Source organism: Lytechinus pictus, chromosome 10 (genome assembly GCF_037042905.1).
Source record: "Lytechinus pictus isolate F3 Inbred chromosome 10, Lp3.0, whole genome shotgun sequence".
Taxonomy (NCBI): domain Eukaryota; kingdom Metazoa; phylum Echinodermata; class Echinoidea; order Temnopleuroida; family Toxopneustidae; genus Lytechinus; species Lytechinus pictus.
In genome coordinates, this window is record NC_087254.1 from 23,244,898 (window position 1) to 23,260,720 (window position 15,823).

Below are 15,823 nucleotides of genomic sequence, written 5' to 3' on the forward strand. Positions count from 1 at the left end.
ATCATGGTCAGTTTAAGACCTACTGCATGGATAAATTATATATCACATTTCACAGTATTTACTCCATCATACGTTTTGTTTCTTTCCAAACACAGAGAAAAGAAAATACGCCTATTTTTCTTTGGGATTATGAGTTCTTGTGCAAAGCATATGGCATATCAGGTGCAAGTGGTATGTATTATCTTGTTTTTCTTGTTATTTGTTCAATTTCTTGCTATATTATATCATACAAGTATGATTCTTTGATTAGTTTTAAGTAATTTCAACAATTAGTTTAACTCCTCATTAGGGCGACATTGCTGCTTTTGCACAGCAACAAAGGCAGACATCACAAAACCCCTGTCAGAGAGAGACAATCAACAGAGAGATCTTGAGACCATGGCAGAAGACCTCAAAAAGTTCAAGATCAAAAATGTCCCGAAGGAGTGTAACAACGTAATCAGGCAGCCACTCTTCAGAATTCCGTTGAATCAGGTTAGTTGAACAAAAAATTCATGTAATATTTTGGTTTTATCTATAAAAAAATAAAAAAAATAAAAAAAATGTATTGATGATTGGCTTATATGTTATAAATTATATATCACATTTCACAGTATCAACTCCATCATACGTTTTGTTTCTTTCCAAACACAGAGAGAAGAAAATACGCCTATTTTTCTTTGGGATTATGAGTTCTTGTGCAAAGTATATGGCATATCAGGCGCAAGTGGTATGTATCATCTTCTTTTCTTGTTCTTTGTTCAATTTCTTGTTACATGATATCATACAAGTATGATTCTTTGATTAGTTTTAATTTCAACAATTTGTTTAACTCCTCATTAGGGCGACATTGCTGCTTTTGCACAGCAACAAAGGCAGACATCGCAAAACCCTTGTCAGAGAGAGACAATCAACAGAGAGATCTTGAGACCATGGCAGAAGACCTCGAAAAGTTCAAGATCAAAAATGTCCCGAAGGAGTGTAACAACGTAATCAGGCAGCCACTCTTCAGAATTCTGTTGAATCAGGTTAGTTGAACAAAAAAGTCATGTAATATTTTGGTTTTATTTATTAAAAATAAAAAATAAAAATGTATTGATGATTGGCTTATGTTATAAATAATATATCACATTTCACAGTATTTACTCCATCATACGTTTTGTTTCTTTCCAAACACAGAGAGAAGAAAATACGCCTATTTTTCTTTGGGATTATGAGTTCTTGTGCAAAGCATATGGCATATCAGGTGCAAGTGGTATGTATTATCTTGTTTTTCTTGTTATTTGTTCAATTTCTTGCTATATTATATCATACAAGTATGATTCTTTGATTAGTCTTAAGTAATTTCACCAATTTGTTTAACTCCTCATTAGGGCGACATTGCTGCTTTTGCACAGCAACAAAGGCAGACATCGCAAAACCCCTGTCAGAGAGAGACAATCAACAGAGAGATCTTGAGACCATGGCAGAAGACCTCGAAAAGTTCAAGATAAAAAATGTCCCAAAGGAGTGTAACAACGTAATCAGGCAGCCACTCTTCAGAATTCTGTTGAATCAGGTTAGTTGAACAAAAAAGTTGTGTAATATTTTGGTTTACTTTATAAAAAAAAAAAAAAAAAAATGTATTGATGATTGGCTTATGTTATAAATTATATATCACATTTCACAGTATCAACTCCATCATACGTTTTGTTTCTTTCCAAACACAGAGGGAAGAAAATACGCCTATTTTTCTTTGGGATTATGAGTTCTTGTGCAAAGCATATGGCATATCAGGTGCAAGTGGTATGTATTATCTTGTTTTTCTTGTTATTTGTTCAATTTCTTGCTATATTATATCATACAAGTATGATTCTTTGATTAGTTTTAAGTAATTTCAACAATTTGTTTAACTCCTCATTAGGGCGACATTGCTGCTATTGCACAGCAACAAAGGCAGACATCACAAAACCCCTGTAACAGAGACAATCAACAGAGAGATCTTGAGACCATGGCAGAAGACCTCGAAAAGTTAAAGATCAAAAATGTCCCGAAGGAGTGTAACAACGTAATCAGGCAGCCACTCTTCAGAATTCCGTTGAATCAGGTTAGTTGAACAAAAAAGTCATGTAATATATTGGTTTTATTAAAAAAAAAATTAAAAAAAAACATAAAAATATTATTGCATAGGAATGAGATATAATAAAAAAAGCCCCGCAAAAGGAGATACCCTATATGAAATTTGAATTAAATCAATTAGATGAAATCAATACTTATACTTATAAGAAACAGTTGTCTTTAACTACTACTTGCCTTTCTTTTTAGATTTGCCCATCTGGACTCCACCTCTCTTTGGGATTTTTCCTCAAGCATTTTAATGCTCTGGAACATCAATGCCATGCACTTGACTTAGAAGCAGCCTCCATCCTAGCCAGTAAGGAACGGTGATGATGCCTTTAGCAGGTTCATAGCAAAGAAGCAGTTTACAAAGAAGATCAGTGTGTTGGAAGAAGAGCACAAAGACCTACTCCACTAACATCTGTATATGTTGCTCTTATATCCTGATCCACAACCAGTTGGCCTTCAAGAAACTGCACAAGAAAAGAGAACATTGTAAATGTATACTTCATTATAGGCCATGATCTAAAAATGGCAGAAATCTCTCACAGAACTGTCAAAATTCACGATTCATACTCATGAAAGGCTCTTATAATGTCCATATTTCCTAAAAATTGGAGTAACTCTGTCATTTGTAAGCAGTAAAAGGAGAAATTTTCACTTCTGTTTTGGTTCAAACAGATCGGGTTTCGGGTGATATCGTCTGCATACATAATAGCCCCACATATGCATTTATGTGTGTGTTGATACACTTGGTTTCTTTCTTTCGTAGCTATTTTAATTGAGCCAAAAGAAACTGATAAATTATTTGATAGTTTTAGCTTTCTTCCTATCTTTCTTTTCAATCTTTCTTTGTTTCTTCCCTCTCTTCTTTCATTTTTTTTGTTACTGACTTTCTTTTTTAATTTCCCTTTTTTTTTCTTTAATTCGTTCTTTCATTCTTTCTATCCTTTTAAAAAATATTTTTCTCTATTTCTTTTTTTCTCTCTCTTTCTTTCTTTCTTCTTTTTGGTGATATTTTCCTTTCTTTAATTCTTGAGTCCATCCATCCTATATTCATCTCTTCTCTTCTTCCTTTCTTTCCTTCCTTCCTTCTTTTTACCCTTTTCTTTCCTTCATTCTTTGTTACTTTCTTTGTTTCTTTCTTCCTTCCACCCATCCATCATTTATTTACCCTTTCTTGTTTTTTTTTAATTTCTTCCTTCTTTCAGCCATCTCTCTCTTACATTCATTCCTTCCTTTCTTCTATCTGTCTTGTTCTTTCCTTTTTCCCTTTGTTAAATCTACCCTTTTACCTTTCCTTTTTTGACTGCTTGCTTCCTCTCTCCTTTATTCTTTCATTCCTTCCTTTCTTTGTCTCTCAGTCTTTCCATTTTTCTTCCTTTCATCTATTCTTTTATCTTTTCTTTTTTTTATATTGCTTGCTTCTTTCCTTCCCTTCCTTCCTTTATTTCTTTCCTTCTGTCTATCATTTTACCTTTCCTTTATTTCTTCCTTAATTCCTTTCTTCCTTCTTTCAATCCTTCCTTCCTCTCTTTCTTTCTTTTGTCCTTCTTTCCATCTCTCCTTTTACCCTTTCTTTTTTATCGCTTCTTTCTTTCCTTTACTACTTTCTGGATTTGTTCTTTCTTTCTATATTGCTTGCTTCATTTCTTTTTTCTTTTCTTTCTTTCTTATTTTTGTTCCTTCTTTATTCCTTCCTTTCCTTCTTTAGTTCTTTCTTTTTTTCCCTTCCTTCACATCTATCAATTTTTTACCTTTTCTTTTTTCTTCCTTCCTTCCTTCCTCCTTCCTTCCTTTCTTTTATTCTTTCTTTCTCTTTTTTTTTTCTTTTTCTTTTCTTTCTTTCTTTCCTTTCTTTCTTTCTTTCCTTTCTTCGTTTCTGTCTTGCTTTCTTTTTGTTCTTCATTCCTTCATTTTATTTGGGGGGGGGGGGTAACGAAAGGCTAGAAAAATAAACTTGCGCCTTTTTTAAAATGTTTTCTTCATTTTTTGGGACCAGTAGATTTTAGGTTCGGACCAGTAAAAATTTGAAAAACTGGGTATCTACTGGTCCGACATGAATAGGTTGGACCAGTAGAAAAAATGGGTTAGTGTGGAGCCCTGCTATAGGGACCTACAATACAAACAAGGGTATATTCAAAGCTCAATAGTGGGAAAATTTGAATTTAACACTTGTAATTGTAAATGAATAAATGTAACTAATGACCTAAATAAGATCTACTTGAAAAGGTACAACAGAGAGCAACCAGACTTTTGCCTCAGCTCTCCCATCTAGCCTATCCTGAAAGGCTGAAGGCTTTAAAACTACCTACTCTATCATATAGAAGACAAAGAGCTGAACTGCAATCCAAATATACAAATTTCAAAAGGACTTTTTCTTGTTATTTGTTCAATTTCTTGCTATATTATATCATACAAGTATGATTCTTTGATTAGTTTTAAGTAATTTCAACAATTTGTTTAACTCCTCATTAGGGCGACATTGCTGCTATTGCACAGCAACAAAGGCACACATCACAAAACCCCTGTAACAGAGACAATCAACAGAGATCTTGAGACCATGGCAGAAGACCTCGAAAAGTTAAAGATCAAAAATGTCCCGAAGGAGTGTAACAACGTAATCAGGCAGCCACTCTTCAGAATTCCGTTGAATCAGGTTAGTTGAACAAAAAAGTCATGTAATATATTGGTTTTATTAAAAAAAAAAAAAAAAAAAAACATAAAAATATTATTGCATAGGAATGAGATATAATAAAAAAAGCCCCGCAAAAGGAGATACCCTATATGAAATTTGAATTAAATCAATTAGATGAAATCAATACTTATACTTATAAGAAACAGTTGTCTTTAACTACTACTTGCCTTTCTTTTTAGATTTGCCCATCTGGACTCCACCTCTCTTTGGGATTTTTCCTCAAGCATTTTAATGCTCTGGAACATCAATGCCATGCACTTGACTTAGAAGCAGCCTCCATCCTAGCCAGTAAGGAACGGTGATGATGCCTTTAGCAGGTTCATAGCAAAGAAGCAGTTTACAAAGAAGATCAGTGTGTTGGAAGAAGAGCACAAAGACCTACTCCACTAACATCTGTATATGTTGCTCTTATATCCTGATCCACAACCAGTTGGCCTTCAAGAAACTGCACAAGAAAAGAGAACATTGTAAATGTATACTTCATTATAGGCCATGATCTAAAAATGTTTTTTTTTCCTGAATCAATTTCATTTGTTAAATTTGATTGGCATGCTTCATATGTGTAACTTATCAATTTTTGTACCAAAATAAGTTCTTGTTTTTTTTTCCTTCAAAATATGATCTGACATACTGTTCTTTTTACCCTCAATCTACAATCTATTTCTGTTTTGGTAAGGTTTGTGGCTACCAGAGGAGGGGGTTTAAACACTAAAACCTATATCTATTCAACAAATGCTTCTACTAAGAGTTCAATGTCCAGTATAGAATTAGACACCCCCCCCCCCCACGTCCAATGAAATTGAGAGATGTGCTCCCCCCCCTTATAAGATAGAATGCCCCCCACCATCTAAGAGAGCTAGAGAATGAGAGATAGACTGACACTATATGCCCCCTCCCCTGGTGGAACCCCCCCCCCCCCGTTGGCCTATGACATTGCTTGAAAATGGCCCCTGAATGACCCTTGAGTCTATCCACTTAATGCAGTATATTCAATTTAAATGTTTTTTATGTAAGTACTTAAAAAAAAAAAAATATGCTAATAATAATGTATTCAAAGTAAATGCAATTTCAAAACTGCTTTTAGAAAATTTTATCAATATAGATATGAATAATTGTGTTACCGTATTTATCATGTTACACTTAAATAATAAAATAATGTAGAGTCTACTATACCTGTCCTCTCCCTCATGTAAATAAGGCTGCTGCACCATCCTCTGATTGAGTCATTTTTTTCTTCAATAGCTTCATAAGCAATTTGTTCTCGCTCTTGTTTTGTTTACATGTTTTGATTGGTACAAGTATAATTATGGTCGTGCATGGCTACATTTGGTGGGATTTTTCGAGGTGGTGGTTGAATGTCATTTCATTTGTTTCCCTCACATACCCCATCCTTTTTCGTTTAAGGTTTTCCAAAGCATCCTGTTTTCATTTCAGCAAGTTTGTTGCATTCTGTCCTGCTGTGCCTTTCCCACTCCACAAATTTCTTTATGATTGACGATTATGGCATATCTGCATTTCTGACACACGCAGGGGGTGGGGGGTGCACTACTTCTTCATCATTTTCAATGTTTGTTTTGATTATCTGGTTAATTTGTTCAGAAAAATTATTAAATACAGGAAACTTCTTTGCTCTATGCTGAATCTTTATACTGTAAAGTCTGCATAATTCTGTGAGATTTTGGGTGTGTTTTTCCATGCCACTCACAGTGACATGCACACACACACTATAGGCAGGGCTCGACACTAGCGCCGGTCCGACGGTCCCAGACCGGTAAAAAACGCTGTCGGGCCAGTAGATTTTCAGAAATAGGAAGATTTACTGCTCCGACATGACCAGTAAAAAATATCATTGTCGGGCCAGTAATTTTTCAAAAAATAGCAAGATTTATGGGTCTGACAAGACCAGTAATAAAAACCATTGTTGGGCCAATAACTTTTCCAGAAATGGTCAAATTCACTGCAAACCATTTCCCCCCGTTAAATTCTGTCATTCACACACAGAATGAATCACACGTAAGTGTTACTAAAGTAGCATACAGTGTACATGTAGCCAGCCACAATTCTCTACTGGCTGTGCGAACGAAGCTTGGCTAAACTCTGGCAGAAATCTCTCACAGAACTGTCAAAATTCACGATTCATACTCATGAAAGGCTCTTATAATGTCCATATTTCCTAAAAATTGGAGTAACTCTGTCATTTGTAAGCAGTAAAAGGAGAAATTTTCACTTCTGTTTTGGTTCAAACAGATCGGGTTTCGGGTGATATCGTCTGCATACATAATAGCCCCACATATGCATTTATGTGTGTGTTGATACACTTGGTTTCTTTCTTTCGTAGCTATTTTAATTGAGCCAAAAGAAACTGATAAATTATTTGATAGTTTTAGCTTTCTTCCTATCTTTCTTTTCAATCTTTCTTTGTTTCTTCCCTCTCTTCTTTCATTTTTTTTGTTACTGACTTTCTTTTTTAATTTCCCTTTTTTTTTCTTTAATTCGTTCTTTCTATCCTTTTAAAAAATATTTTTCTCTATTTCTTTTTTCTCTCTCTTTCTTTCTTTCTTCTTTTTGGTGATATTTTCCTTTCTTTAATTCTTGAGTCCATCCATCCTATATTCATCTCTTCTCTTCTTCCTTTCTTTCCTTCCTTCCTTCTTTTTACCCTTTTCTTTCCTTCATTCTTTGTTACTTTCTTTGTTTCTTTCTTTCTTCCTTCCACCCATCCATCATTTATTTACCCTTTCTTGTTTTTTTTTAATTTCTTCCTTCTTTCAGCCATCTCTCTCTTACATTCATTCCTTCCTTTCTTCTATCTGTCTTGTTCTTTCCTTTTTCCCTTTGTTAAATCTACCCTTTTACCTTTCCTTTTTTGACTGCTTGCTTCCTCTCTCCTTTATTCTTTCATTCCTTCCTTTCTTTGTCTCTCAGTCTTTCCATTTTTCTTCCTTTCATCTATTCTTTTATCTTTTCTTTTTTTTATATTGCTTGCTTCTTTCCTTCCCTTCCTTCCTTTATTTCTTTCCTTCTGTCTATCATTTTACCTTTCCTTTATTTCTTCCTTAATTCCTTTCTTCCTTCTTTCAATCCTTCCTTCCTCTCTTTCTTTCTTTTGTCCTTCTTTCCATCTCTCCTTTTACCCTTTCTTTTTTATCGCTTCTTTCTTTCCTTTACTACTTTCTGGATTTGTTCTTTCTTTCTATATTGCTTGCTTCATTTCTTTTTTCTTTTCTTTCTTTCTTATTTTTGTTCCTTCTTTATTCCTTCCTTTCCTTCTTTAGTTCTTTCTTTTTTTCCCTTCCTTCACATCTATCAATTTTTTACCTTTTCTTTTTTCTTCCTTCCTTCCTTCCTCCTTCCTTCCTTTCTTTTATTCTTTCTTTCTCTTTTTTTTTTCTTTTTCTTTTCTTTCTTTCTTTCCTTTCTTTCTTTCTTTCCTTTCTTCGTTTCTGTCTTGCTTTCTTTTTGTTCTTCATTCCTTCATTTTATTTGGGGGGGGGGGGTAACGAAAGGCTAGAAAAATAAACTTGCGCCTTTTTAAAAATGTTTTCTTCATTTTTTGGGACCAGTAGATTTTAGGTTCGGACCAGTAAAAATTTGAAAAACTGGGTATCTACTGGTCCGACATGAATAGGTTGGACCAGTAGAAAAAATGGGTTAGTGTGGAGCCCTGCTATAGGGACCTACAATACAAACAAGGGTATATTCAAAGCTCAATAGTGGGAAAATTTGAATTTAACACTTGTAATTGTAAATGAATAAATGTAACTAATGACCTAAATAAGATCTACTTGAAAAGGTACAACAGAGAGCAACCAGACTTTTGCCTCAGCTCTCCCATCTAGCCTATCCTGAAAGGCTGAAGGCTTTAAAACTACCTACTCTATCATATAGAAGACAAAGAGCTGAACTGCAATCCAAATATACAAATTTCAAAAGGACTTTTTCTTGTTATTTGTTCAATTTCTTGCTATATTATATCATACAAGTATGATTCTTTGATTAGTTTTAAGTAATTTCAACAATTTGTTTAACTCCTCATTAGGGCGACATTGCTGCTATTGCACAGCAACAAAGGCACACATCACAAAACCCCTGTAACAGAGACAATCAACAGAGAGATCTTGAGACCATGGCAGAAGACCTCGAAAAGTTAAAGATCAAAAATGTCCCGAAGGAGTGTAACAACGTAATCAGGCAGCCACTCTTCAGAATTCCGTTGAATCAGGTTAGTTGAACAAAAAAGTCATGTAATATATTGGTTTTATTAAAAAAAAAATTAAAAAAAAACATAAAAATATTATTGCATAGGAATGAGATATAATAAAAAAAGCCCCGCAAAAGGAGATACCCTATATGAAATTTGAATTAAATCAATTAGATGAAATCAATACTTATACTTATAAGAAACAGTTGTCTTTAACTACTACTTGCCTTTCTTTTTAGATTTGCCCATCTGGACTCCACCTCTCTTTGGGATTTTTCCTCAAGCATTTTAATGCTCTGGAACATCAATGCCATGCACTTGACTTAGAAGCAGCCTCCATCCTAGCCAGTAAGGAACGGTGATGATGCCTTTAGCAGGTTCATAGCAAAGAAGCAGTTTACAAAGAAGATCAGTGTGTTGGAAGAAGAGCACAAAGACCTACTCCACTAACATCTGTATATGTTGCTCTTATATCCTGATCCACAACCAGTTGGCCTTCAAGAAACTGCACAAGAAAAGAGAACATTGTAAATGTATACTTCATTATAGGCCATGATCTAAAAATGTTTTTTTTTCCTGAATCAATTTCATTTGTTAAATTTGATTGGCATGCTTCATATGTGTAACTTATCAATTTTTGTACCAAAATAAGTTCTTGTTTTTTTTTCCTTCAAAATATGATCTGACATACTGTTCTTTTTACCCTCAATCTACAATCTATTTCTGTTTTGGTAAGGTTTGTGGCTACCAGAGGAGGGGGTTTAAACACTAAAACCTATATCTATTCAACAAATGCTTCTACTAAGAGTTCAATGTCCAGTATAGAATTAGACACCCCCCCCCCCCCACGTCCAATGAAATTGAGAGATGTGCTCCCCCCCCTTATAAGATAGAATGCCCCCCACCATCTAAGAGAGCTAGAGAATGAGAGATAGACTGACACTATATGCCCCCTCCCCTGGTGGAACCCCCCCCCCCCCCCCGTTGGCCTATGACATTGCTTGAAAATGGCCCCTGAATGACCCTTGAGTCTATCCACTTAATGCAGTATATTCAATTTAAATGTTTTTTATGTAAGTACTTAAAAAAAAAAAAATATGCTAATAATAATGTATTCAAAGTAAATGCAATTTCAAAACTGCTTTTAGAAAATTTTATCAATATAGATATGAATAATTGTGTTACCGTATTTATCATGTTACACTTAAATAATAAAATAATGTAGAGTCTACTATACCTGTCCTCTCCCTCATGTAAATAAGGCTGCTGCACCATCCTCTGATTGAGTCATTTTTTTCTTCAATAGCTTCATAAGCAATTTGTTCTCGCTCTTGTTTTGTTTACATGTTTTGATTGGTACAAGTATAATTATGGTCGTGCATGGCTACATTTGGTGGGATTTTTCGAGGTGGTGGTTGAATGTCATTTCATTTGTTTCCCTCACATACCCCATCCTTTTTCGTTTAAGGTTTTCCAAAGCATCCTGTTTTCATTTCAGCAAGTTTGTTGCATTCTGTCCTGCTGTGCCTTTCCCACTCCACAAATTTCTTTATGATTGACGATTATGGCATATCTGCATTTCTGACACACGCAGGGGGTGGGGGGTGCACTACTTCTTCATCATTTTCAATGTTTGTTTTGATTATCTGGTTAATTTGTTCAGAAAAATTATTAAATACAGGAAACTTCTTTGCTCTATGCTGAATCTTTATACTGTAAAGTCTGCATAATTCTGTGAGATTTTGGGTGTGTTTTTCCATGCCACTCACAGTGACATGCACACACACACTATAGGCAGGGCTCGACACTAGCGCCGGTCCGACGGTCCCAGACCGGTAAAAAACGCTGTCGGGCCAGTAGATTTTCAGAAATAGGAAGATTTACTGCTCCGACATGACCAGTAAAAAATATCATTGTCGGGCCAGTAATTTTTCAAAAAATAGCAAGATTTATGGGTCTGACAAGACCAGTAATAAAAACCATTGTTGGGCCAATAACTTTTCCAGAAATGGTCAAATTCACTGCAAACCATTTCCCCCCGTTAAATTCTGTCATTCACACACAGAATGAATCACACGTAAGTGTTACTAAAGTAGCATACAGTGTACATGTAGCCAGCCACAATTCTCTACTGGCTGTGCGAACGAAGCTTGGCTAAACTCTGGCAGAAATCTCTCACAGAACTGTCAAAATTCACGATTCATACTCATGAAAGGCTCTTATAATGTCCATATTTCCTAAAAATTGGAGTAACTCTGTCATTTGTAAGCAGTAAAAGGAGAAATTTTCACTTCTGTTTTGGTTCAAACAGATCGGGTTTCGGGTGATATCGTCTGCATACATAATAGCCCCACATATGCATTTATGTGTGTGTTGATACACTTGGTTTCTTTCTTTCGTAGCTATTTTAATTGAGCCAAAAGAAACTGATAAATTATTTGATAGTTTTAGCTTTCTTCCTATCTTTCTTTTCAATCTTTCTTTGTTTCTTCCCTCTCTTCTTTCATTTTTTTTGTTACTGACTTTCTTTTTTAATTTCCCTTTTTTTTTCTTTAATTCGTTCTTTCATTCTTTCTATCCTTTTAAAAAATATTTTTCTCTATTTCTTTTTTCTCTCTCTTTCTTTCTTTCTTCTTTTTGGTGATATTTTCCTTTCTTTAATTCTTGAGTCCATCCATCCTATATTCATCTCTTCTCTTCTTCCTTTCTTTCCTTCCTTCCTTCTTTTTACCCTTTTCTTTCCTTCATTCTTTGTTACTTTCTTTGTTTCTTTCTTTCTTCCTTCCACCCATCCATCATTTATTTACCCTTTCTTGTTTTTTTTTAATTTCTTCCTTCTTTCAGCCATCTCTCTCTTACATTCATTCCTTCCTTTCTTCTATCTGTCTTGTTCTTTCCTTTTTCCCTTTGTTAAATCTACCCTTTTACCTTTCCTTTTTTGACTGCTTGCTTCCTCTCTCCTTTATTCTTTCATTCCTTCCTTTCTTTGTCTCTCAGTCTTTCCATTTTTCTTCCTTTCATCTATTCTTTTATCTTTTCTTTTTTTTATATTGCTTGCTTCTTTCCTTCCCTTCCTTCCTTTATTTCTTTCCTTCTGTCTATCATTTTACCTTTCCTTTATTTCTTCCTTAATTCCTTTCTTCCTTCTTTCAATCCTTCCTTCCTCTCTTTCTTTCTTTTGTCCTTCTTTCCATCTCTCCTTTTACCCTTTCTTTTTTATCGCTTCTTTCTTTCCTTTACTACTTTCTGGATTTGTTCTTTCTTTCTATATTGCTTGCTTCATTTCTTTTTTCTTTTCTTTCTTTCTTATTTTTGTTCCTTCTTTATTCCTTCCTTTCCTTCTTTAGTTCTTTCTTTTTTTCCCTTCCTTCACATCTATCAATTTTTTACCTTTTCTTTTTTCTTCCTTCCTTCCTTCCTCCTTCCTTCCTTTCTTTTATTCTTTCTTTCTCTTTTTTTTTTCTTTTTCTTTTCTTTCTTTCTTTCCTTTCTTTCTTTCTTTCTTTCCTTTCTTCGTTTCTGTCTTGCTTTCTTTTTGTTCTTCATTCCTTCATTTTATTTGGGGGGGGGGTAACGAAAGGCTAGAAAAATAAACTTGCGCCTTTTTTAAAATGTTTTCTTCATTTTTTGGGACCAGTAGATTTTAGGTTCGGACCAGTAAAAATTTGAAAAACTGGGTATCTACTGGTCCGACATGAATAGGTTGGACCAGTAGAAAAAATGGGTTAGTGTGGAGCCCTGCTATAGGGACCTACAATACAAACAAGGGTATATTCAAAGCTCAATAGTGGGAAAATTTGAATTTAACACTTGTAATTGTAAATGAATAAATGTAACTAATGACCTAAATAAGATCTACTTGAAAAGGTACAACAGAGAGCAACCAGACTTTTGCCTCAGCTCTCCCATCTAGCCTATCCTGAAAGGCTGAAGGCTTTAAAACTACCTACTCTATCATATAGAAGACAAAGAGCTGAACTGCAATCCAAATATACAAATTTCAAAAGGACTTGGTCAAATTGACCTCAACAACTTTTGAGATTGATGTTCAGGGTAAAACCAGAGGTCACAGCATGAAATAAAGAAAAAAGAGATGCAAATTGCAAATAAGGCAAACTGCCTTTTCAATTAGGCCTAGGAGTATAAATAACTGGAATGCTATACCCAAGGAAGTGGTTTCTGCATCTAGAGTCAATATGTTCAAATCAGCTATTGAGAGGCACTGGAAAAACTATCCACTAAAGTTTTTACCCTACCAGAGACTATCCAACGTGACGAGGGGCAAATAAGCTACAACTTACAAGCTTTACGTCTCTACATCCAAGTAAATCCAAGTAAGTAAATATTCAATATGACCTCATAATTAGTCATAGCCATGATAGCAGCCCGTGCTCTCATTGGATGATTTTTACCAACCAGTTTTTGGTCAAAATATTATTATTGGTAAAAACAAAAGAAAAGTCAGTGAATTTCAGCTCAGACGTCAAGAGGCCCTGACTCGCACTCGCTGCGCTCTGCTTCGCTATAATAATATATCTATCGCTTCGCTCGGAAAGCAGCCGTCAGGGCCTCAACAAGAGGCTACAGTTATACTTAGGCCCAGTTAGGGTAACTTGGGGGAAAAAAAGGAAAAGTTTTGTCTCATTCGTTCTCCTTCTGTCAAAATTAAACAATATGGCCGATCGATACCGAGAACGAACGCGACAGAGGTCTACATGTAACTTTTCCTCTTCTTTTTAGGGTCCTATTTGTGCCTCGATGTCGATTCTGTGTCTCACGATAGACCTTAGACCAGTTTAGTGCATAATTATTTTCCCCTTTTTTGGAGTGCTATTAGCTATTGCGACCCCATTACATTTTTTACATTTTTCTAGTAGCCTGAACTTCCCCAAAAAAATGTGCCATATTTTCCCCTAAATCAGCCTGTTTTATGCTGACACTTTTCAGTGTGGCTTCAGACACCAGTACTACTATGAATACACCCAACCAAAAGTCCTTCTCTCCCTCTCAGCTTAATAGAGCTAGAGCACCAAACACTTTCGGTAAATTCAGTGTTGAATGAAACTTTGTGTGCTTTGAGTTTTGTGCAAATGTAGATTACAATACCCCTATCATGGCATGCGTTGTGCAAGGTTATGTTACTCTTATACAGATGGCTTTCCTGTACTAACCTCGCATGCTTGTGTGAGTGGGGCCTGCAGGGCCAGGGCAGGGGAAATTCTCTCGAAGTCGGCCGGTGCGAAACTGCATTTGCGCCTCAGCAACAACATAAATTAACACGCGTGGGACTAGATTCATGGACGACCGAGTAAATCGGGCATTTATTCGTCTCGCCAAGTAAGAGTCTACATTGTAGAAATTTTGATTGATGCAAACAGACAAGGCAAAACACATCGTAAAATAATAATATAACAAGCTTTCTAGAACATATTTAATACAAGAATGGATAAACTACGGAGTACGGTACTCACTGCAGCTCAGTACCGGAGATGTATACTAATACCGGTACGGTACACATAGAAATTTCGCACATGTGACTCTGCAAGTACTACTGCACATACACAGAATATATAAGTAAGATGCCCTTTGTTGATGCCATCTGGCCGCGTAGCCTAATGGATAAGGCGTCCGACTTCGGATCGGAAGATTGAGGGTTCGAGTCCCTTCGTGGTCGTCAATTTTTTTTTATTATCAATAATATATTTTTACTCGGTAACACACTTGCACTTACAGTAAATAACAGATATGTTTAAATCATTTTAATAAAAAAAAAGGCTTACACTTCAGACCAACTAATAATTATTAGGTGTATATGAAAAAAAAAATCATCACCTCCGGTGGGACTCGAACCCACCGTCCCCGGTTTAGGAGACCGATGCCTTATCCATTAGGCCACGGAGGCAGGTATACCAGAGAAAAGTTATCATTTTTATATATTTTTCCTTAATCCATCTCACTAAATACCCAAATACTGCGCCTCTGGAAACCATCAATAAGGCCTATATCAAGCTTGCCCACACCCCACACCTGCTATATCACGACCCTCACACCGGTCCCAACTGTTCATGTTTGCCAGAGGAATTAATATCTGGGAAGCGTTTTATGAACGGACTTGTCTGCATGGACGTTTTATCTGACAGTTACCATAGTATTAGTAACAATCACAGCCAATCTAGAAATTAAAGTTGTCGGACGAAAATGTTGATGAAACTCTCCCCATATGCATGTATACACTTTTTGTAAATAGAGAGAAAAGGAAAGTCAACGTAATTTCTCCCAATGTGGCCTTCTACAACAAGAAAACTATTACATGCCATTTATAATGGCATAGTTTTCTTGTTGTATAAGCCCACATTGGGATAAATTCCGGGGAGAAATTACGTTGACCTTTTTCATAGTCCAAAATACACAACATTGAAATGTTATAAAGAAGGTAGCCAATCAAAGTCGCACCCACACTAACTTTTTAAGAATTTCCATGAAACATTCTGATTTTAAATTCGATACTGAATAATTTCTTGATTGAATCATAATGAGTTATATAGACCTCGTCACTAAATTGAAATTACGTAAGGTATGAAAATAAGTTATGCTTAAAACCCATCAGCAGAATTCATACTACTCGATCCAGCCAATATAATGAAGTGTATAAATCTTTCATTAAAAACAGGGAGAGAAAATGGAAAGAAAGAAGAAGAAAAGAAAGAAAAGAAGAATACCAACCGGCACGCGCGGTCAAAATGATTATTGGTCGATGTCAAAGAAAGTAAAGTATCAGAGTACTAGACTTCATTCCTAAAAGCTAGCTAGGCCCTATATCAAAACTCATTCCAGATCAGAAATTCATT

At 35.4% G+C, this 15,823-nt stretch overlaps 1 protein-coding gene and 2 non-coding genes across 5 annotated transcripts in view; 1 reads left to right on the forward strand and 2 right to left on the reverse strand.

Annotated features, from left to right (window-relative positions):
* The window catches only part of LOC129269318 (DNA polymerase subunit gamma-2, mitochondrial-like), a 33,821-nt gene extending 19,300 nt beyond the window's left edge, over positions 1-14,521 (reverse strand). The window contains exons 1-4 of one of the 3 annotated variants that reach the window (XM_064105608.1): positions 14,447-14,521; positions 9,203-9,480; positions 4,942-5,219; positions 2,272-2,549 (exon numbers count right to left, since the gene is read on the reverse strand). In XM_064105608.1, the coding sequence (XP_063961678.1) occupies positions 2,272-2,293 (22 nt within the window). In that variant the 5' untranslated portion in view covers positions 2,294-2,549; positions 4,942-5,219; positions 9,203-9,480; positions 14,447-14,521. Of the gene's footprint in view, positions 1-2,271; positions 2,550-4,941; positions 5,220-9,202; positions 9,481-14,146 lie in introns of all 3 variants that reach the window. The other 2 variants (XM_064105609.1, XM_064105610.1) reach the window with 2 other exon arrangements.
* Positions 14,522-14,576: 55 nt separating this feature from the next.
* TRNAR-UCG (transfer RNA arginine (anticodon UCG)) lies at positions 14,577-14,649 on the forward strand. The gene has a single exon. It is a non-coding gene; the product is annotated as a tRNA-Arg (tRNA).
* A 155-nt stretch (positions 14,650-14,804) lies between these two features.
* Positions 14,805-14,877, reverse strand: TRNAR-CCU (transfer RNA arginine (anticodon CCU)). Its single transcript has one exon. It is a non-coding gene; the product is annotated as a tRNA-Arg (tRNA).
* Between the last annotated feature and the right edge of the window lie 946 nt (positions 14,878-15,823).